The sequence below is a fragment of the Fundulus heteroclitus genome, chromosome 11, assembly GCF_011125445.2.
Source record: "Fundulus heteroclitus isolate FHET01 chromosome 11, MU-UCD_Fhet_4.1, whole genome shotgun sequence".
In the NCBI taxonomy this organism is placed as follows: Eukaryota; Metazoa; Chordata; class Actinopteri; order Cyprinodontiformes; family Fundulidae; genus Fundulus; species Fundulus heteroclitus.
Window position 1 is genome coordinate 7,485,220 of NC_046371.1, and position 21,005 is coordinate 7,506,224.

Below are 21,005 nucleotides of genomic sequence, written 5' to 3' on the forward strand. Positions count from 1 at the left end.
CTGGAGGGGCCTGTAAATAAAAAATGTATGATTTCAACAGGAATAAATGTTTTAAGTCATTCCAAACGCTGCTGTATAAATTTCCTGATGTTTCAGTGGGTTCGCCTACAGCCAGCCATTCTGTTTTGTTCTCCTGAAAATATTTTATTCTGTTTTTAAATCAAACCTTTACAGGCGTCAGACTACAGAATATTGTATAATCACAATTCTGTCCAGACACTTTTTGTGAAGCTCTGCTCACGTTCTGATGAAGTTTCACTCGACTCAGGATCAGTTTGTAAAGAGTTTAATTCCAGACCAAAAAAAAAAAAAAAATGTGCGAGTGAAAACCGGATCACGTGAGGAATCCCCGGGACGCCTTCAGGACCGATGGGCTTGTTCCGTACTTCCGGAGCAGATCTTTGGCCTGCCGTCGGAGGACGTCAGAGACGGAGGAGGACTTGCTGAGATGCAGGAGAACAAGGCAACATTCCGTCACATCTGGCCGAGGAAACATCTGCAAGAGGGGGGGGGGATAAAAAGCAGAAGGGGTTGTCAGCAGCTACAACTGTTTGGGTCCAGACTTGCCGACCCGTTGAGCTGCTGTCGGTACCTTGATCGTGTTGGGAATGTTGGCCAGCTCCTCCTGGAATGTGGACATCTTTGAGGACAAGGAGAGAAATGTTTCCTGTTCCCCAGAACTGCAGACCAAGGAGGAAAATGAGTCAAATAACAGAATAACTCTGGCCTCAGGAGCAATAAACAAACTAAAGTTAAGGCATTAAGTGTTTTCACACTTCAAGAATCTTTCCGACCTGCTAGTAGTAAAACATATTTACACAAAAACTAAGATTTTAAAATCTAATTACTGTAGGGATGAATGAATGTTTTAATGTATTAGTCCTAAATCCGGGCAGCAGATATGTTCACCTGGATGGAAGCAGCCTGAATTAATCATGCAGGGGGCCAAGACCTTTTATGCGAGCCACTGAGGTCAACAAAGGATGAAGCAGCAGTTCGTGGAAAGACCAAACCAGTGCAAGACAGTTAAAGACTCAATTAAACATCCTTATAAAAAGGTAAACTTCACATTAAAGCCACATTAGCTGATGAGTCAAAACTCTGCCTGTCCTCCAGAACCGCTACCAGGTGTTCAGCAGCCACACCAGAGACAGGATGAGAGCGCCGGGCGGCCTAAAATCAAGAACTATTTCCTTTGTCTTGCAAACATTTATCTTTAAGGAGGACTCGCAGCACTTAGTGAAGTCCTGACCACTGTTCTGTGATCAGAATCATCGCTTCCAATAAGGGACAAGATCACAGTATCATCAGCAAACGTTCCAACGTAGCGGCGCTCATGCTAGCTGCGACAGTCCTCGGTGCATAACATAAATAAAGGGGCCTTTAAAAGACTACACAGTCCTGAGGCATCTCAATACTTCTCCACCTCATCAGCAGTACGTCGGCATACTGGAGCAACAAGTTGACTGGCAGCGTTAAACTTGCTGATCCACTATGTAAAGGCGCTGCTTCTAAGGCGCCGTTCACCTGGAACTCTTCAGACCGAAGAAGTCTCACAGAGGAGACGAAACGTTTCAACCCATCCAGAGGACCGACTCCTTTCTTTTTCTTGTTCATACCCTGAAAACTTGATGACAGGTTTAACCAGCAAGTCATGAAGTCCCTAAACTCAAACCATAAATATTCATACTGCAATGCTAAAAGGAGGTAGTGGACAAAGGAACCTTTTAATCCAAGTCCCTAGAAAAAATACACCAGGACCGTTGTAGGAGAAAAAAAAAAAAACACTGGAGTAACAGGGAAGGCTAACAGCTCAACATTAATGCTGCACTCAGTTTGTCTAGCCAATCAGAGTTTAGGTCTGGGGATGACATCACGCCGGGGTGCGTTCTCTTCATACTGTGGACCGCAAGTTACCTGAACTGCAACCTGCAGGGGAATGGCCGAAGAATACAAGCCGGCAACATTTATGTGTTCAAACGTTAAAGGAACACGATGACAAACGTGCCACATGTACCAACACCCATCAACGGTCACTGTTTTCTAAGCGCGGCGGCCATATATGAGAATGAACTGGAAGACCCTCCTTTTCTGTCTGGGGCTGAGCCCACCTGAAACTTAGGTTTACTTCTCTGGATTGTGGGCCTTGTAGGTTTCTCAGCCTGACCGTATCAACCAGAACTACAAACACCACAGAATTAAGAAACTTTCCTGTTTTTCCAAAAAACACCAAACCAACGATAGAAGAAAGAAAATTAAATGAGATGTAAAGGAAGAAGGCTTTCATGGCTCTTTTTTAAACACCCACAAATGGTGATCTAAATTCAAACCTTTTATGACCCTGCAATATTCCCAACATTAATAATCCAATTATTGGGAATTTCAGATGAATAAAAAACGTGAAGAGATAAAAATAAGCCTGACCCTTGCTCCACAGCAGGCGCTGGTAACAAGCTGCTGTCCTGTTTGTCCCCAGAGTCCAGCTGTCCCTCCTGGACTTGGCTGTGCTGCAGCACCATGGCGGCTAGCCGCTCCTGGATCTCTCTCACAGATCTCTGAGCAGCCTGACAGGCGGCGTGAGGCTCCGACAGAAGAACCGAGGGCTCAAAGTCCACTTCTTTAGAGCGGCTGCTTGTTGGACGGACGCTCTCTTCCAACTCCAGCGTTCCCGCAGGCGGCGCTCTGTCGGCGAGCTCGTCCTCGCTGCAGGAGCCGTTCTGAACCGCAGAGTCCCTCCACCAGCACTCGTACAGACGGTGGTAGCAAACAAGCGCCTGCAGGCTGCTGGCTTCAGCTTCAGAGCGCTGAAGTGTTTTGGAATGTTTCCTGGAAAACACGCCGACGTCACCTGAACGACAAACGGATCGTTTCGTTAACATCGACGGAAAAAATAAATAATAAATCTCCGCAGGCTGCTTTCAAACCGGCTTAGATAAAAGCCGGAAGTTCTGCTCTGGCCGGGATACCTTCAGGGAAGAGCAGCCGGCAGAAGAGCGCCGTGATGCCGAAGTGTCCCGCATCCCTGAGCCAAGCGGCGGCGTGCCACAGCTCCGTGATCAGCTGCTCATCGTCGTCCAGTAACCAGCTGAGCAGGGAGCGAGTTAGATGGACCGAGGAGTACAGCAGGACCTAAAGACGGGGCGATGTGGACAGAAATGGCTTCATATTCAGCAATATCTCTAAAAAAAAATCCCCCCAGTGGTCTGCGGACCGTACCTGTCGAAGAGGGATACTGGAGCTCCATGCCGGAGTCTCCACAGGCTTCAGCTTTTGCAGAAGAGCTTTAGCGCTCCGATCGCCGGCCGAGTTCAAGCAAACGTGAAACTCCTCCTCCCAGATGTCTCTGGCTCGGTCCTGGATGGTGTCGGAGCTTCTCAGCGTCGCCCACGGGTGGCCGGAGACGCTGGAAGCCGGGGAGAAGACGTCCGAGTCTGCCAGCGTGGCGGCCAGCAGCTCGGCCACGCACAGATGGAGCCTGTGGGCCTGCGGGGGAAAAAAAACAGAGGTTCAGGTTAAAACGCCTCTGTTCTGCTTCAGAGGGGACGCCTTCAAAGCGGGACGGGCGCTGACCAGTAGGGGGCTCTGAGAGCTCAGGACCTCCTGCGCTGCCACCCAGTCCTGAGCAGCTGCGAGGTCTTTGGCGCATCTCAGCGCCAGCATCTGGGCCAGATCGTCCTCTCCGGAGATCCTCGCCAGGTCGGCCGCCGTCCTCAGAGACGGGACGTCGTTCTTTCTGCCGATGACCTTGGCTGCGTCGAAACTGCAGCCGGCAGCGAGGTAACTGAGAAAAGGCAGAGGTAGGAAAAAAAACAGTTCAGTATCCCGATCCAAACTCTGGGTCCAATTCTGTGGTCCCACTTCTCACCATTTAGCCGCAGCAGATAAATGTCCGTCTTTCTCCAGCACGGCAGCCCAGCACGTGTAGAGCTCCTTCAGCAGAGGTTCGTCTGCAGGCAGCCGGGCTTTCACCAGAGCGATGGCCTCCCTGAGGGACAGGAGCGCCGCAGAACCCACGGCATTAACACAAACGTCTACGCCAGAAACACACGCTTTAACAAAAAGATCAACTTCTACACCGTTTTAATGATAAATCCAAAGAATGTTTTGGAAAAAATTTAAAGATTTTTGACCACAATGATAAACGCCCTTTCCTACATGTATGTATGTATGTATGATTTGGACCATATTTACATAACAGAAACTAAAACTTTTAAATCGACTTAGTGCTTTAAAAGTCTGAAGTTTGTTGTTAATCCCCTATATCGATCTGGAGAAATAACGGTTAGAATAACTCTTTTGCGTGTCGCTTTATCCTTGCTCGGTATGAGGGATTGCTGCAAAGCCATGGACAACGCAGAGGACTCTCCCTGTGGCTCTACGCTTCTCCAGGAGTGAACGCTGCTTGTCGGGACTTTGAAGCAATCAACTGGTTCCCTTATTTAGGAAATTTTTGACCAATCTGTATAATTTGACCCAATCTGTATAATATGATTGAGTTTGACTTTGTAAAGTGCCTTGAGATGACATGTTTCATGAATTGGCGCTATATAAATAAAATTGAATTGAGTTTAAAAAAAAACATTAAAATTGTAACTTTGCCCAGGATGCCCATGACAAGTGGATGTAAACTTCTCACCAGGACTGGAAGTACATACCTATACACGCTGACAGAGTTATCCTGAAAGTTGAAGTCTTTGATTTTATCTTTTGTTGCCACGTATTGGCAGAAGACGCAGATGTATCCTGTGGTCATTTCGCCTCGCCCCATAATTACTGTCCCATATAAATAAATGAGTCATGAACCTGTAGAGCTTGTTGGACCTCAGCAGGTCAACGGCCTCGTACACCTTGTTGATGGACAGCAGGTGGGACGCCGCCTTCAGGAACTGCTCCTGCAGACACAGCTGCTTGACGAAGGCCTCCACCGTACGGCTCCACGCCTCAAAGCCCGCTGTAGACGGAGGAAAAAAAATGGATCAACAGGCCAGTTTTCCAAAAAGCATAAAAAAATAAAACCCGACTCACAGCGTTTAATATTCTGAGATTAAAAAGCTAAAAGTCCCCAATTAACCACATCAATTGTAATCTGAGCAGCTATACATGTAAAAATCTCCAGTTTACCACTAGAGGGAGCCCTTATACACAACAACAACACAAGCATAGCCTGCTGAGGTCACAATAATGAAGTTGTTACCCATGGGAGCGATGGAGAGCAGGTGGTCGTTCAGCTCTCCCCTCTCTGTGGCTAGCTGCAGCGCCCCCTGCAGGTCTCCGCTCCACAGCCGCAGATACACAACGGAGTCATAGTGGCCCGCCTCCACGTGGCTCTCCTCTGAACAGCAAGAGGAGACAGAAATGTTTCAGGCGTATCAACAGCTAAACACCGACTCTGAACCCATTAGCCTCAGCAGCAAGAGAAATAATGAAAGCCACAAACCTTCAGCCTCAAACATGCGGTAGAGAGCCTCTCTGTCATGAAACAGACCCAGATGGATATACTCTCCCTGGCCTGGGACACACCCTGCAGGTGGCGCTAAAAAACACACACAAAAAGTGCTTTCATCAACAATTGGACATATGTAATAAATCTCAGATTTGATTATACAAAATCCAAATAATCTATTTATCCCCTCTTTTTTCATTTCACAAACAGAAATGAATGAAAGTAAAACCTTTTTTCAAGCACGTCGTCTGGGACTTGGCCTGAATTCAAAGTGCAACTAAATACCAACTGAGAAACACGCTTGTAAAACAAGATGGCAGCCCTGCCAGTGTAAATAAAGACATAACAAAATGTTTGCTGCTGCTGGTTTTACACAATGAGCTGGGAAGAGGCTTCGCTCCACTTGTGTAACTTTAAACTAACTTAAACAAAAGTAAATGAGTAAATGAAATTAAATAAAACTGTCTTGTCTTATGGTAACAAAAAAAAACGTTTTCTCTTTACAATATTTTGGCAATTATTTTCCTAAACATATATTCCGCATTTTATCCTATTCTCTTCATGGAAGACCAATATGTGCATTAGCAAAATAAAATCCAGATCTTCCAAAAATTTTATCTTAATAAATTGTAAAATCAAATGAATGGATTAAATCGATTTATCACCCAGCCCTAGTAATAATTTAATAACTTTATTTCTGCAAATTAAATACATAGTTGGTAATCCTGTTCAGGAACACTTTTTGCTGTACTGGGTAAAATCGGCCTTTCATCCTGACAGTAATAAATACATTATGTATTCAGAAAAAGGAGGTTAATAAAAAAGTAAGTAAAATCCATCTCTGAGGGAGTTGCAGGCCTGTAAAATCTGACCAATCACCGCTCTTCGCACAGAATGGCAGGCAGTGTGCGTGCTCTTTCCTTTTTAGTTTCCGCTTGCTGGCTGTACACTTCTAGTGTTTATGTATCCGGTTAGCTTAGCGGTTAGCTTCAGTGTTAGCCGTTCATTGTAGCTCGCTGCTCGACAAACAAAAAGTTTACTTACGGAGCAAATACAACAAAATCACGTATTGGACCGTCGCCGTGTTTGATCAGTGACGAATCATTGGCGCTCAGCACTGCCACCTAGAGGAAATATTGGTTATTGCGCACCTCAACGGACGGAGGTATGAAGGAGTCAACGGATAGAACGCACGGACAGAAATACGGACGTGCAGGCCAAACGTAGGGTATGAATGGGCCTTTAGCCGTTCATTGTAGCTCCGCTGCTCTCACCGTATACTTTGAACATGGCTGAGAGTCACAAGAAGTAAACCGTGTACAAGTTTATGAGAAGAAGAGGAAGACCTCAGTAGAAAGAAATAAGACCAGAGTGGATATTTTTACACGATCCCCCTGAGGAGTGGAAGAGCAGGTAAGAAGGTCTTGTTCATGCGCAGTTCATACAAAAAAGAGAATTGGGGAAACCTCTGGAAAAATCACACACACTCTACCTTTAAGGTAGATATGCCATAAATACACCGCTGTGCAAAAATAGTCTAAACCCCTGAAATGTTCAACATTTTGTCAAGTTACAGAAAGGACTTGCGCTAATGTGACCGACCGACACAAAGTGTTGCTTTTAGAACGTTTTTAGAAATCTGAAAAGTGTTGTTTGTATCCCGGCCCCGTTATTCTGATACCTCCAAAAATCACCAAATTACTTATAATAACAGAGCAGCTGTGTGCAATATAAAAACAGCGGCTCTGGCCGTTAATCAGAGAATCGGCCATGAGATCCATGGTAACTCTGGAGGAGCTGCAGAGATCTACAGCTCAGGTGGGAATTTTGTTGAAAACCACTTGTCATGTGAATATGTTTGTGATGCCACGGTAGTCCCTGAAAACGTGGCTGATGCTGCTTTCTAAATCCTGGAAGCCAGAACCAGAGTAACATGCTTAGTATTCATCATTAAAAAAAATCTAACAAATATGAATCCAAATTAAACCAACAAATCAGATGCTTCCAGATACTGAGCGCTGAAAGCCGAGGTGTGGGTTTTGGTTTAGGACTTGGATGCAGCTCCTGCGTTCAGCGATACCGACCGCAGGTTCAAAAGTCTCACCAGCGGAGTTCCTGACCGAGGCCAGGGTCACGCAGTCCTGCAGCAGCTCCTCTTTGGGCCGGTGGTCCATGGACGTACTGAGGGGCAGCATGGAACGAGGCTTCTTCTTCTTCAGCACATCTGGAGGGACATCAAAGGAAATTATTACGCCATGAAGCAGTTGCATAACAGACAAGCAGCTTATAAAAACAGCTTCAGTTCTTCGTGGTTCTAAAGAGCTGAAACCACTCACCAGGTTTGTCTTTACTTTTCGCAGCAGAAGGGGGTTTCCTTTCAAAAGCTGCTGAAAAATAAAGGGTTCATTGTTTCATGTGTTCATTTAAACATGCTTCCTCTACGTTATTTTGTTTTCCCCCACCTGCTGGAGATTCTAGACCGTTTGTTGATCTGACTTCTTCCTCTTCATCTTCAGCAGGCAGGCCCTGCTCTGTGACCACCCTGTTCACTTCAGTCGCCGCCTCTCCGTTCACGCTCGGCTCCATCCATCCCCCGCCCCCTGGCGCCGTGTTGCTCTTCTTTGGCTTGGAGCTGGCCCTCCTGTCCTGCAGCCGGACCATCTTCTTCCCTGGGATTGAACCGGCACGCGCCGTTAAAATAAAAAATAAAAAACGGTGGTTATATCGGCATACAGATTACACGTTTGAGGTCCACGGTTACCTTTAGGAGGCTTGGTGAACTCCTGCTCAGAAACCTTCCACTCCTGAACTGTGAAGTCTTTCCCTCCGGTCCAGATCACATCCGGATCTACTGGAGACCAGTCCGCACACAGCAGGTAGCCGGTGTGGCCGCGGTAGTTGGAGACGGCTGCCTCCTCCAGGACGTCCCACACCTACACGGGGGGGGGGCTCATTAAACACCACCATCCTCTGACATGATTAAACTGGTTAAACGAGCTCCAGGAAGACCGTTTCTTCTACATGCTGCTCATTTTAAAAGCCTCAGACACATTCCTGACTTCTTCCCAGATTCCTCAGTGCTTTCTATCCCATATTTAAAGCACAAAGACAAAAGGTTACAAAAGGTGTAAAGCTGCCAGCCAGAGGACAGACAGACAAATTCACAATATTGGAAGAATCTACGACTGGAGGGGGGGATGAATGAATGTATGAATGGATGGATTAAAGCTGCAGGTGGTAACTTTTGTATAAATGTTTTACATATTTGTTAAAACTGTCACTATGTCCTGACAGTAAAATCAAGCTCATCTGGGTTTCCCAATGGTCCCACCGCCATCTGCAGAAACCCACCGCTCCCGGGCAGAGCCAACCAATCGGAGCCAAGAGGGAATGCTCAGCTGGACAAACAAATTAAGAGATGAAAAGTCACATAAATGGATGAGTGGATAGACGGACGACAGTGTGGAAAGACAAGATTTAGACACCCGGAAGAGGAAAGAGTTAGAAAATCCATTTATTTTCCCATACCGTTTTTTTTTTATACTTTAGACCTGGAAAATGCTTGATTAAATACTCCTTAAGACCCCATAGGAAGTTTAATTGTTCAGTAAAACAAGTTACTACTAGGGCTGGCCGATAATTCAATAACAATATGTATTGATTGATGGACGTATATATTGATGATAGAAAAAAAAAGGGTAAATTAAAAGTTCAATAGAATAACAGTTTTCTTTCCTTTTGTATTCTACCCTATCATGTAGGTTAATATTACAGTCATTACATCCTCCCAACCAATCACAACGCAGACCTAGGAATGCCCCGCCCTCTTCAAAGAGAGCTTTGAAGCTTCTAAAACTTGCAGTTTTGGTAAAACTTTGGTTGAATAAAGGGTTGAGTTTGAAATCAGTGTTTGTGTGTTTCTGTATCTGAAAATTGGTTGTGAAGCAACAGCATAAAATGGTCAAGGTTGTACTTGAAATACATATTTTCAATTTGTTGATAATTATCGATATCGATCAATATAATTTCTATTGAAGTTGCTACCATTAGTGCCCATTTACATCTGCGGACTGACCTGAGCAGTGCCATCATACGAGGCGGTTACCAGCCGGCCGCTGTGGTGCGGACTCCAGGCCATGCTGGTAATTTTAGCTGTGTGTCCAGAGAGCCTGCGATACGGCTCGGTCAGCATCACTGGACTCTCCGGAGGATTTTCTGAAGAAACCAACGCAAGACAGAAAAAACACATTACTATTGAGCAAAGCCGACAAAAAAGGTAGCCACTCTCAGCATCAGTGAGGTGTTTAAACTGAAGTCAGAGGGACAGGCTGCAAGACGCTACTCATAAGGAAACTATCTTCTGATATGTGTTGCAGTTTATTGATACAGCAAGAGAGAATATGACTTTGAGATGATAACAGGAAGGCTGTTCTGTTTTATCCCTTTGAGCTTTCAACCTCTGTCTGTTATGGAACATGCTGTTTGTGACGCCAACTCCATTTATGTCTGCTTTAAGTCACCTCTGCTCCTAGTATGACTAAGTCACGATTATAGCTAGCAAAAACGGTTCTGATATATGTTCTTATATCGACAAAGTGGAACAGAACACACTCAGCACTGGCAGGGAACCCTTAGTGGATCTCTACTTCCAAATAAAAGAAAAACGGCAGACAATACAAAAGGAAGATGCCTGAAACCTATGACGGAGTGAAGGTTGTGCACGTAGACGACGGCGTTGCTGGAGCCTGAGGCCAGCAGGCAGTGGTATTCAGGCGGAGAGCTGTGCTCGTGGTGCCAGCGTAGAGCGTTGATGATCTTGTGGTGCTGCTGGATGCTGCACAGCAGCGTCAGACTGGGGGCCTGGTACACGTCGATGCTCCTGCAGAAGAGAGAAGACCCTCAGATGTTCAGAAGGAGGAAGAGGAGACCAGAGAAAAGAAGTGCCTCATTTTTTTTACCACCGCCTGTGAGCTTTGTAACCACTCAGATTCATTTAGAAGAAATTTTATTGGACTCACAAATTGAAAGCAACTGAGAAATGGGCTCTGAACCAACTGAGCTGCAGCCCAGCTCTAATTAAAACTAATTAAAATTAATTATTGAAAACCTATTAAGGCGGCTGAAGCTAAACCAATGCCATGTTGTTTTTTCTTTCTTCACTTTTACAGACTCAGGACTCAAATCAGTGAAGTCATTTTGTCGTACAACTAGCACCATACAACAAAATCAGGGAGAAATTATTAAATACATAAAAAAAATGTAAGTCTAATGACTCCTATCTGCCGTTTTACACCAGGAGTAAAAAAAAAAAAAAATGGGCCTAGAGTTTCATGTCCAGTTCTGTAAATTAATGAACTACTAGAACCAGAACAAAGATGCATCAATCAGAAGTCTTCAGGTATCCTTTTATCCAGATTATTACCTTAAGCCTGTTTTTCACCATTAAATGAGAACGGCTGTGAATGATTAAATAAACCTCAACAGAACCAGATCACACATTCATCGTAGCGCCGCTCCGGCTTAACCTGACCCTAGCCATATGGATTTCGCTCCGCCTAGCTTCACTCACATCCATCTGGGACACCGCCATAGGAATTGCCTTTTTTGAAGGCTAGGCCTTATCAAAAATCCTTGCATATGATTGGATAAGCCACTTGTCTGTCATCTTTATCAACGTGCTATTTCAACCACTCACACTGAAGCCAACCTGTGACGCTGTAAGAGCGACACAGGAAAAAAAACAACACTTTTTTTTATGTGTTTGCGGCTCTAGTGGCACGTTTTATTGACAGTGAGCTGACAGGAAGGGGGGGGGGAAGACAGGCGGCAAAGCGTCGCCGGTCGGAGTCGATCCCTGGCCGACCGCGTCGAGGACTAAAGGCCTCCTAACATGGTTCCCGCTAACCGCTAACCACTCCACGGCGTGTCTGCAGCGGACGCGGATGCGCCCCGGAAAGCAAAACGTGCCAAATCCGGTCGGGAGAAGGGCGAAAACATTGTTTCCACCAACAAAAGCCTTCAGAGCCGTTCTCTGATGTTCTTTTAATGAAACAATATTAGGTAGATTGGACAACACGGAAGAAATAGCAGCATCAATTTTAACCCTTGCTTCCTTGATGCGAACCGCCATTGTCTGAATCAGTCTCACGGTCGCTTCTCCACTACGTCACATCTATGAAACTCCAGCCCTGCGTCCTGATTGGCTGGACAATAAAATTGGTTGGAGAAATCACTCTATGGGAGATGTCCCAGATGGATGTGAGTGAAGCTAGGCGGAGCGACATCAATCTGGCTAGGGTCAGGTTAGCTCCAGCTTAGAGCATGAACAGAACCCGGGTCACTCACCCGTCCTCGTTGCCGATGGCGACCACCTTCCCATCCGGTTTCCAGCTGATGTCCGTGTGTGGAGACAACTTGTGCTGTTGGGAACCAGCGCAGGATCAGAGGCAACAAGTCAAAGCTTCAGCATCGCTGAACATAATAAATGACGCTGCGGCGAAACGGACTCAACGTTTAAGATTGTACAAACGGCAGATTACATTTCGTGCGGGAGCAAGAAGCTTTATTCTGCTTTTAACAAACACATTTGTCCCACCTGGATGTTATTGGTGTCTCTGATGAGCTTGTCGATGTCCGTCGCCTCTCCGCTCAGCCTCGACGGGTCGTGCTGCAGGACCACGCCTTCGCCGGCGCAGCTGTACAGACTGTAGCTCTGCTTTCCTTCTGCACCTGAACGCCACACACGCAAACACGGCTCAGGGAAAGAATGAGCAGCAGGCATGGGCCGCTTTCCGATGCCAACATCAAAAACGGAAACTAGAAGGAGAGAGGAGACCTAAAGAACCGCAAAGTTTACCAAAAAGAGCTAAACGTGAGAAAGGAAGCCTTACGAGAACATCTTGAGAAGTTCAGAAGTGAACGATCGTCAGCGTTGCAACAACAATTGCTTCAAGTGCGTTACTGGTTACATGCAGAAATGTTTGGGTTTAAAGCTTTCTAGCGGCTGATTTCTGCTGCTTCAGACTATTTAGAGGAAACATCAGCCGTTTATACGCAGCGTAGAGGAACTCACCGAACGACAGCGGAGGAACCGGGGGTCCCCAGGCCAAAGTGTACACCGTTTTCTTGTGATACGAACTCGATATGTGAGGAGGCCTGCAGGAAACCAAGCAGAACAACCTTAGAGACAGAGGACGGTGGCGGCTGCAGGAAAATGAGCCCAACGATCAGTAAAAGGAGAAGAAAACTAAATCTTTTTAGCCATCACTGCGGTTTTAACTAGAAGAATTAAAATAACACAGGCCTTACATGTAAAACCGGACTGAAATCAAACGAGTGGAGGAGAGTTAACATGAAGTTCATGGCCGATCTGGCTCATACCACTGGAGGCTTTAATAAATGGAAACTGAAACACATGAAGCTCCCTTCGTAAACCAGCAGTAAGTCAAAGGGACTTATTGGAGTGAATGCTGAAGATCATCTTACTTGCTGGAGAAAACGTCGTAGATCCCAACTTTTCCATCATCGGTTCCAAAAGCCAAGGATCCCTCTTTTTTCGGGTGCCACGACAGCTGCAATTAAAGCAAGACGTGATTAAGGTTTTCCACCTCCAGAATGTTTATTAACAGAAGGTGGATATAACAGTCTACAGCTCCCTGTTTAAAAGGGCAGGTTTTCTGTGATGTTAAAAAAAAGGAGAACATTAATCATTTCTAACTGTACTCTGACGTGAACCATTCTCTGTATAGAGTGTCAGATTTAGATCTGGACTCAGGCTTGGTTATTCTAAAACTTTAATATTGATCTCATGAAGCTGTTCTTGATTTGGGTGTATGCTCAGATTCCCTATGAAAGAAAGAAGAGAGGGATGTAGGAATGAAAGAATGAAGGAGAGAAGGAAGAAACAGAGAAAAGAACTAAGGAACAAAAATAGAACGAAGGAAGAAAGGAACAAAGGGACTAAGAAAGGAGAGAAGAAACTAAGGAAGCAGGGAAGGAACAGAGGAAAGAACTAAGGAAGGCAGGAAGGAACTAAGGAGGGAGTAATGGAACAAAGGAAAGAACGAAGGAAGAAAGGAACAGATGAATGAACTAAAGACAGAAGGGAGGAACAAATGAATGGAAGAAGTAAATAAAGAGGGAACTAACAGAGGAAGGAACGAACAGCGAAAGGAGGGGCAGAGCAAATGAAAGTAACAAAGGGAAGAATGGAGGAAGGAACAAAGGAGGAAAGGATGAATGAAGGAACACAGGGAGGAAGGAACTGAGGAAGGGGGATAGAAACGAAGGAAGAAAAGGAGCAGAAGAATGGAACAGAGGACAGGAGGTGGGAAAGGACAAAGGAACGGACTAAGGAGAGAGGGAAGGAACAAATAAATGAAAGAAACAAAGAACACAAGAAGGATATGAGGAATTATTAAAAGGAAAGACACAAAGAAGAAAAGGAAGTAAACAAGCCAGGAAGGACCTTTCTATCCGGGCCTGGAAAATATAATATTGCTATTGCATGTTTTCCAAATACGACGGATCTCTAAGTTCATCAGACCATAAAAGATTCTCCCTTCAGAGGAAGGAAATTAATCCGTCTAGTGAAAAAACTCCTTGGTGTAGACAAATGGAGAATAAACAAAACATTTCAATCTACTAAAACACCTTGGCTCCATCAGAATAACCTTAATAACAGCTGCTAGCTCCTGTTCATTGACCTTTCACGAGGTCAACAGTAAAAACTCTATCGTAGGAAGAAAGGAGCTCCGGACTGAATTTAGAAAGCCTACAAAGTGCGCACTCTCTGCTCTCCGGACATTTTTATTGATTTCCGTGAGGGGACTGTGCTGATGCGTCTCTTCATGCAAAGGATTGTGGGATACTAAAGGGTTCTTAGCGCCGGTAAGGGACGTCTCAGGGTTCCTAGATAAAACTAGCTGCAGGAGGGAGCATACGGGCTACTTTTCCTGCCTCCTTCCTTACTGACTGCACTATTCAGACAGCACTTATCGTGGCACTTCCGCTTTGGCTAAAGAGTCTATAGAGGCGTTCGGGTTGAGCCGTTGGTTCTTACCGCTGTAACTTTGGACTTGATGCTCTGCCAAAAGGATTTGACGTCGTACTGGTTCTGGGTGCTGAGCGTGTTCCACACTCGGATCATGTTGTCGCCGACGCCCAGCGCCAGGCAGCCGACGGCCACCGGGGAGAAGGTCAGGGTGTAGACGTGGCCCCCCAGGGTGGGCAGGGTCCAACAGCAGCTCAGAGAGTTCAGGTCCCAGCATTTAATCTGAAATGGGTGCCGAAAGAAATCAAATCGTTCCTCTTTAACCCACCGAATCATTCTCTGGTTCCTAGGGTGTAAGTAGGCGTAGAATCAACCTGAAACTTCATCAAACAGAATTTATGCTGCTTTAAAACGACAGAGAAGTCGGTGCAGGTTAGATTTCTAATATAAGCTTGACTAACAAGTGCTTCTTTTAGTGGACAGTTAACAGATCAAACAAGCGTTTGTAACTTTTAAAGTTGTGCAGAAGCTGCCGCTGCCCAGTGGTGCAGTTCTGTGGGTAAGCAGTCTTCCGTTTCCTATTTTATTCTTTTTTACCCAATTTTGAATTTCTAAAATATGTTATAAAACCCAAGGAGAAGACCTTTGAGGGACAAACGCTGTTTTCCTTAAACTCAAAGATGATCCCCCTTCATAACTGTTGATTGTGGGGGAGAAGCAGGTGACCCACCTCTCTGTCCATGGAGGTGCTGATGAGCAGTTCTTGGCCGTCCTGCAGCTGAACAGAACTCATGTTGAAGACGATCCGGCTGTGGTTCTGACCCTCAGACGACGTTCCGAACAGATTCCACTTCTGCTTCCCGCTCTTGGCCAGATCCCACATCACCAACTCACCGCTGGACCCGTACGAACACACAAGAGTCAGCTGGAGCCTTTTTTGGCAGAAAAAAAACTCAACACTTGAACACTGTGTGCTGAAGTCCAGCAGGATTAGAGGATGTGAGCGCTACGGGGGTTCTAACGTTCCTATACGCCGCTTCCTAAAGCTGTAAGCTGACAGAAACACCTCTGCTGCATAAAAGTACATAAACACTGCAAACGTGTAAAAGCCTACTTAGCTTCCTGATACAATCCCTTTTTTCTTATGCTCTCTTCTCTTGATGTTACCTCCTGTTTTCTACAGGGTTTGGGTCTGGGGACTGAAACAGCTGGTTTTGTCTGATGAACCGTTTCTGTGCTCAGTTGGCCAATGATTGAAGGACAACATCACGGCCCATTGTCAGTTTTCTGCTGCAGGCAACAAGATTTTTATTTAAAATGTTCTCATATTTCAAAGAGAATTGAGAAAGCTTCCGGGATAGGAAGCGAAACGTCTTCAAACTTCGGAAAAAAGTCCAGTTGTTTTGTTTTTTACTTTTTTGGGGGGATATTCCTCCTTTGTTTAATGTTAAAGCAACGTTGAGTGTTTGTTTCCCAAAAGCTCAACTGTTTTTTCTTCTGATTACAGCAAACGTTTCCAGTTTAAGTCACAGGAGAGTTTAGTAAACGCTGCTCCTTCACATTTGTGATGGTAGGACTGGACAGGCTTTTTCTTTGCTGGCATGCCTTCCAGAAAGAAACAGTTGGCATGCAAATAACACCTAATAGTGGCTTCTTAGTGATTCCACTCTTTGCAGCAGTTCTCTGAATGTAACCCTTAGTCATTACTCCAAATGTAGCCAGACGCAAGTTTAGGCGCTCTGTTTTTCTTGTTTGTCCCATTTTGAATAACGGCTAAAAGAAAGAAGCCAAGAAGCCATGGACTCCTAATTAGAATTTCATAGAGATAACTGACTTAAAATTACAATTATAAAAAAAAGGAAATCTTCCGTTATGTTTATTTTACTAGAATTTTTGCCGATGCCAGTATTTCTGGTCCAGCGATACTATTAAAAGCATTTCTTGACTTTTCACATTTTTCCCCACTACTGAATAATGTACAGAGTTTTTTCCAGGGTAAGATTACACTACTGCAACAAAAAGCAGAATTTAATTTAAGGCTAATAAGCTGAGGGTCACAGTAAAACTATTTTATTTCTAATCACAATTTAGGTAAAAGTTCAATATTAAAAATAAAGCTTTTATATATGGGATGATGCCCGACGAAGCAGCCGGTTGCTTCAGTGAAGTTCATTAATTTCTGGTAACGGACACCTCGATGAGCATTATCCGTCTAACTCTATGGTTACTTATGAAGGAAAGAAATAATCAATTATTAATACCTTAATGTTTTTTTTTTCCCAACGTTAAAATTTTTCACAAGAAGAGGCTGAGAGAACTATTATTTATCTCTCGTTGTGACGCCTTGCCGTTACCAGCTAACGTTTGAGCCAGCACAATGATATAGAACAATCAGACTATTTGACCAGAACCTTTTTATAGGCGTCCTACAACACCCTGCAGCCAATCAGAGTCGAGTGTTCACCCACACCGTAACATAAATAGCAATTAGGAGATTAATTCTGATCACTGATGTTTGTTCCTGAGCATAAGCTACATGTATCATCTTGTATGATAAAATATCGTTGAACCTGAAGCAGCTGGTAACGAGCTGCGTCGCTCTTCCCTTCGGCCAATGCACGTTGAGCCAGATCCTCTCTTTTACCCCGGGGTCGACAGCGGAGCCTCGTCTCTTAAGAAACGGCAACTTCAGAGTCATGACTCCTGTCAGGAGAGGGTGAGAAACGAAGGAGGACTCAACGTTAAGCTCTCCAAAGGGATTCACCGTTTAAATTTACTGCAGGGAGGAGCCAAAGAACAAGGAACACCTTAGAGAAGACATTCGCTGCAGTTTCCCCCTTTAACATCCTCATTCCTCACCTTTTCCCTTGGCAGTGCTCCAGATCCTCACCGTCTGGTCTTTGCTCCCAGAAGCCAGATAGCAGCCAGATTCTTCTCCCGCTGAAACTCCGTTGGTTGCTGAAACACACCAAACATGGGCCTTAGATTTAAATCAAAAGAACCATTTTAGAGCAGCGCTCCCAATTATTTTTTTTATTTTTTTTTGAGCCGGCAGGACAAAGTTACCTTCTTGGTCTTCAGCTCTGGTGTAGAGGGCGTCCTCCCCGATCACAGGAGACCACGCCAGCGAGTGGATCTCGTTGTCATGTCCCCGGAGACGTTGCATCACCTCTCCTTTTTTACTTATGTCAATCAGCACGATCATCCCGTCTTTGTACCTACGGCGGTTAAGTTGTTGTTACTGAAACCTAAAGTTCCATGGAACCACTGCTCTACATTTAACATAATTAAATGAAAAAATGACAAAATTTCAAAAGCTTCTTGGAATTGCACAATTCTCAATCCAGGGTTCCTACAGCATAAGGCAAGTTAAATTCAAGACTTTTTAAGACTTTTTAATGCCACTTGAAATAAAAAGTCAAGACCAACTTCACGATAAACAAGATAAACCTGATTGCAACATAAACATAAACCATTACTTTCTGGCCCAGTAGACATGTTTAAAATTTTGAAAAACATTCCATACAGGAAGAAAGCTAAAAACACACAAATTACAGATATATATTTAACAACTACTGAACTGAATTCACAAACTTTGTTTTGTTCCCTACTAAAATAAACTATAAATCAGTTTTAAAAACCACAACATAACCAATGCCAACTCTTTTTCGCAGCTATGGTCCGGCCGCAACAGTTTTTATTGGTTCCGCTATTGGGACGGAACCAATAATGGTTACATTGAGCCGTTTGGTAAATTAAAAAAATTTAAATTGTGTCAATTATTTACTGTTTGGTAAGGATTACAAAAATAAAATCCTATTTATGACCTGGTAACAATTTTAAGACCTAAGAAAGATTGATTTAAGACATTTTAATGCCAATTAAGGCCTTAGTTTTATATTACAGAATTCAATGCCTTTTAAGACTTTTTAAGGATCCGCGGGAACCCTGTCAATCCTTAAACACAAGTTATCTAAAGGTTCATGATGGACGGGCGAATGGATAAGTGACTAAAAGATGATTTCAACCACAAACGGCAGGTCAATAAACGACAAACTGAACACAAACAGGATGAGAAGTTGCTCAGCCTCCTTATAAAGTGAAACTTAGTTTTTAACCAAACTCGCACTTTGTTTGGGATTTTATAATTTGGGCTAATTTTACCAGCTGTAACCGCTGCACGCTCATTGAGAAGCGATGTGGTGTGATCTGCCTACCCGACGGCCACAGACTTCCAGCTGTGAGGGGAGCAGGTGAGGCAGAAGATGGTCCTGGGCTCGGGGAAGAAGCTAGCCGTGTCGCCGGTGTGGAACCAGTGGCAGACCACCACTCCCTTCTCATCGCCCGACACCACCAGGTTTTTATCCGCGGGGGACCAGTGCACTGCTGAGACGGGGTTCTGCAACAAAAAACAAACTGACTGAACCCTGATCCAGCATTTAGCACAAAACTATAACCAAGTATATATCTAATCTACTTCACAGACCCAGAATCATAATTTAGACATAAGCACAAAAAGTCCAACACTTGTGTCCTGGTTACTCGTTCTGTTGGTGCAGGGAAGATGGACAGAACTAACCTTATGCGCAGCATTTTTCTTGATTAAAGTCTTCTTGGTGGAGTCCCAGAAGCACACGCTGCCATCGGTGGAGGCGCTGACGCAGACGTCGCTCTGCTCCGGGTCCGGACAGAACGAAAAGCCTGACACCAAGTCCCTGTGGCCCGCGAGCTCACCTGCAAAACACACACGATGCGTTCAAGGCCTGCTCATGTGGACGGCGAATGAATCCGAACAGGTTTGGTCTCCAACTTCCAGAGCATGAGAAGACAAGCAGATCTGAGCTTTGAATGTGCAACTGCTCATTTAAAAATCTGGTAAGGTTTGCAGCAGTTTTACTTGTGTGTGAGTGCAAACATTGAAAATCAAACATTAAAAATCCTACCCTGAAAATCCAATACTGCATGAACTACTGGCTTTTAAACCACCAGGGACAATTTCAAGTTAATACAAATAGCAGATGAAGACGAGTCTGAACCGGAGTGGTTGATTCAGACTTTCTGAATCAACAAAGTTAAAAAAGACGCAGCGTAGTTAGAAAACACCAAAGGCCCAACAAAAAAAATATTGGTACCTGTTTTTTTTTTTTTTTAATACCCTAAAACTACTCATTCTTAATAATAAAAAAAATGTCCTGCAGCAGTTGAGAAAAAAATGGGAGATGGAGTAGATTTTAAAAATCTGTATCCTGGTGAAGATTCTCAGTCATCCAGGTCATGGTCATTTAAAAAAAGTAAGACAAAAATACCACGGGACTTTTTTGAACATTTTGAATAGAGAAAGCTTTCTGGATAGGAAGCGAAGCGTCTTCAAACTTTGGGATAAAAGGTCCAGTTGTTTTAACTTTTTTTTGGAAAAATCTGTATCATTCTTTCCCTTTTATCTCCTACATTTTTGCCACCTTTTCTCCTTTTTTTTCTCTTCTACATTCTTGTTTAGTGTCCATATAACATGAAATATTTCCTGCAGAAACTATAATAAAGCTTCTTGCATGCATAAGTCAAGCTGAACACTATGGCGTAAGCGGTAAAGGCTCCGCTTGCGAAAGTAAAATCTGTTGGGCTCTTTTTGGCACTAAGACAACAATTCCTATTGCCACATTGCCAGACAGGACACTATTAAAAAAAATATTTAAAAAAATAATCTGGTTCTATAAAATGTTTCTCTAGCCTAAACACCAGAGGAAAAGAAACGGGCCCAGAAAAAGATTAATAAAGCTGAAAAGCCCCATTAACAAACCATGGTTAATGGAAAACATTCCTAAAAGTGAAAGACCCGGAGAGACCCCAGGAAAAGTATTCCTAGAAAACGTTCCTGAAGTTAAAAAAAAAAAAAGAGAGAGAGAGAGATGGGGAATATAGGCTCCATTAAAATCAAAAGGTACATAAAAAGATCCCTAAAGATGAGATTTAAAGGGGGCCAAGGAGACACCCCATGAAAAAGACCCTGCTTTCTGCACTGGAGTCGATGGGAGCCAACAAAAGGACATAACCACATGGCTCCTGAGGATGTTCCCTCCAGCTGAAGAGACAAGAGAGAATAATAATAAAAAGATTCCAGAAAAAGACTAAAACCATGAGGGCTAAGGAAAAATAGACCATGGTTCTGGGGACATTCCTTCATTCAAAGCATGTCTCAATGTAAAAGTAATCGAAACAAACCGTGAGGAAAACCACGGGAAGCAAACACAGCCCCACACGGACAACAACGTAGCGTTAACCGACTCACCTGTAACCCTGCACGAAGCAGCAGAAAACTCTATCAGGTAAATCACGTTTTTGGCTCCGACTCCCAGCAAACCGCCGCTGCTGACGTCACTGCAGCGCGAGCTGTACCAGTTAGGGGAGGCGGGCAGGGACCGCTCGCGCATGATGCCTGTGGTTAACCGTTAAATTTGTTTCCTAATTTAAGACTGAATAAATCAAAATAAACTCCTCACATGCTGCCTGGAACGTTCCGGTCGCAACGTCAAGGAGCGGCGTGTTGTCGCAAAATCCCTGTTACGAGTACGG

The 21,005-nt window shown here is 44.3% G+C and overlaps 1 protein-coding gene across 2 annotated transcripts; it reads right to left on the reverse strand.

The window, feature by feature from the left end:
• Positions 1 to 273: 273 nt before the first annotated feature.
• Positions 274 to 20,986, reverse strand: gemin5 (gem (nuclear organelle) associated protein 5). 2 transcript variants are annotated; one of them, XM_012873398.3, is made up of 28 exons: positions 20,722 to 20,986; positions 19,015 to 19,169; positions 18,653 to 18,834; positions 17,502 to 17,653; positions 17,295 to 17,393; positions 17,006 to 17,138; positions 15,166 to 15,331; positions 14,505 to 14,717; positions 12,929 to 13,014; positions 12,516 to 12,598; positions 12,039 to 12,172; positions 11,789 to 11,862; positions 10,141 to 10,322; positions 9,519 to 9,658; positions 8,205 to 8,376; positions 7,906 to 8,112; positions 7,780 to 7,830; positions 7,548 to 7,667; positions 5,438 to 5,533; positions 5,195 to 5,332; positions 4,804 to 4,951; positions 3,866 to 3,985; positions 3,571 to 3,781; positions 3,217 to 3,483; positions 2,967 to 3,129; positions 2,425 to 2,848; positions 593 to 680; positions 274 to 496 (listed from the first exon to the last, which is right to left on the reverse strand). In XM_012873398.3, the coding sequence occupies exons 1-28, from the start codon at positions 20,861 to 20,863 to the stop codon at positions 335 to 337; spliced, it is 4,308 nt and encodes a 1,435-aa protein (XP_012728852.2). In that variant the 5' UTR covers positions 20,864 to 20,986; the 3' UTR covers positions 274 to 334. The 2 variants fall into 2 exon arrangements, with proteins under 2 accessions (XP_012728852.2, XP_021177648.2); XM_021321973.2 differs by having other exon boundaries at positions 275 to 496; positions 7,780 to 7,827.
• Positions 20,987 to 21,005: the final 19 nt, after the last annotated feature.

Excerpts from the sequence above, each read along its gene's own strand:
- gemin5 (XM_012873398.3), bottom strand. The coding sequence starts at position 20,863 with ATGCGCGAGCGGTCCCTGCCCGCCTCCCCTAACTGGTACAGCTCGCGC. Across the intron at positions 3,782-3,865 it reads TTATCTGCTGCGGCTAAATG|TTACCTCGCTGCCGGCTGCA; the intron begins GTGAGAAGTGGG and ends GCCTTTTCTCAG. Across the intron at positions 2,849-2,966 it reads CCGGCTGCTCTTCCCTGAAG|GTGACGTCGGCGTGTTTTCC; the intron begins GTATCCCGGCCA and ends TTTGTCGTTCAG.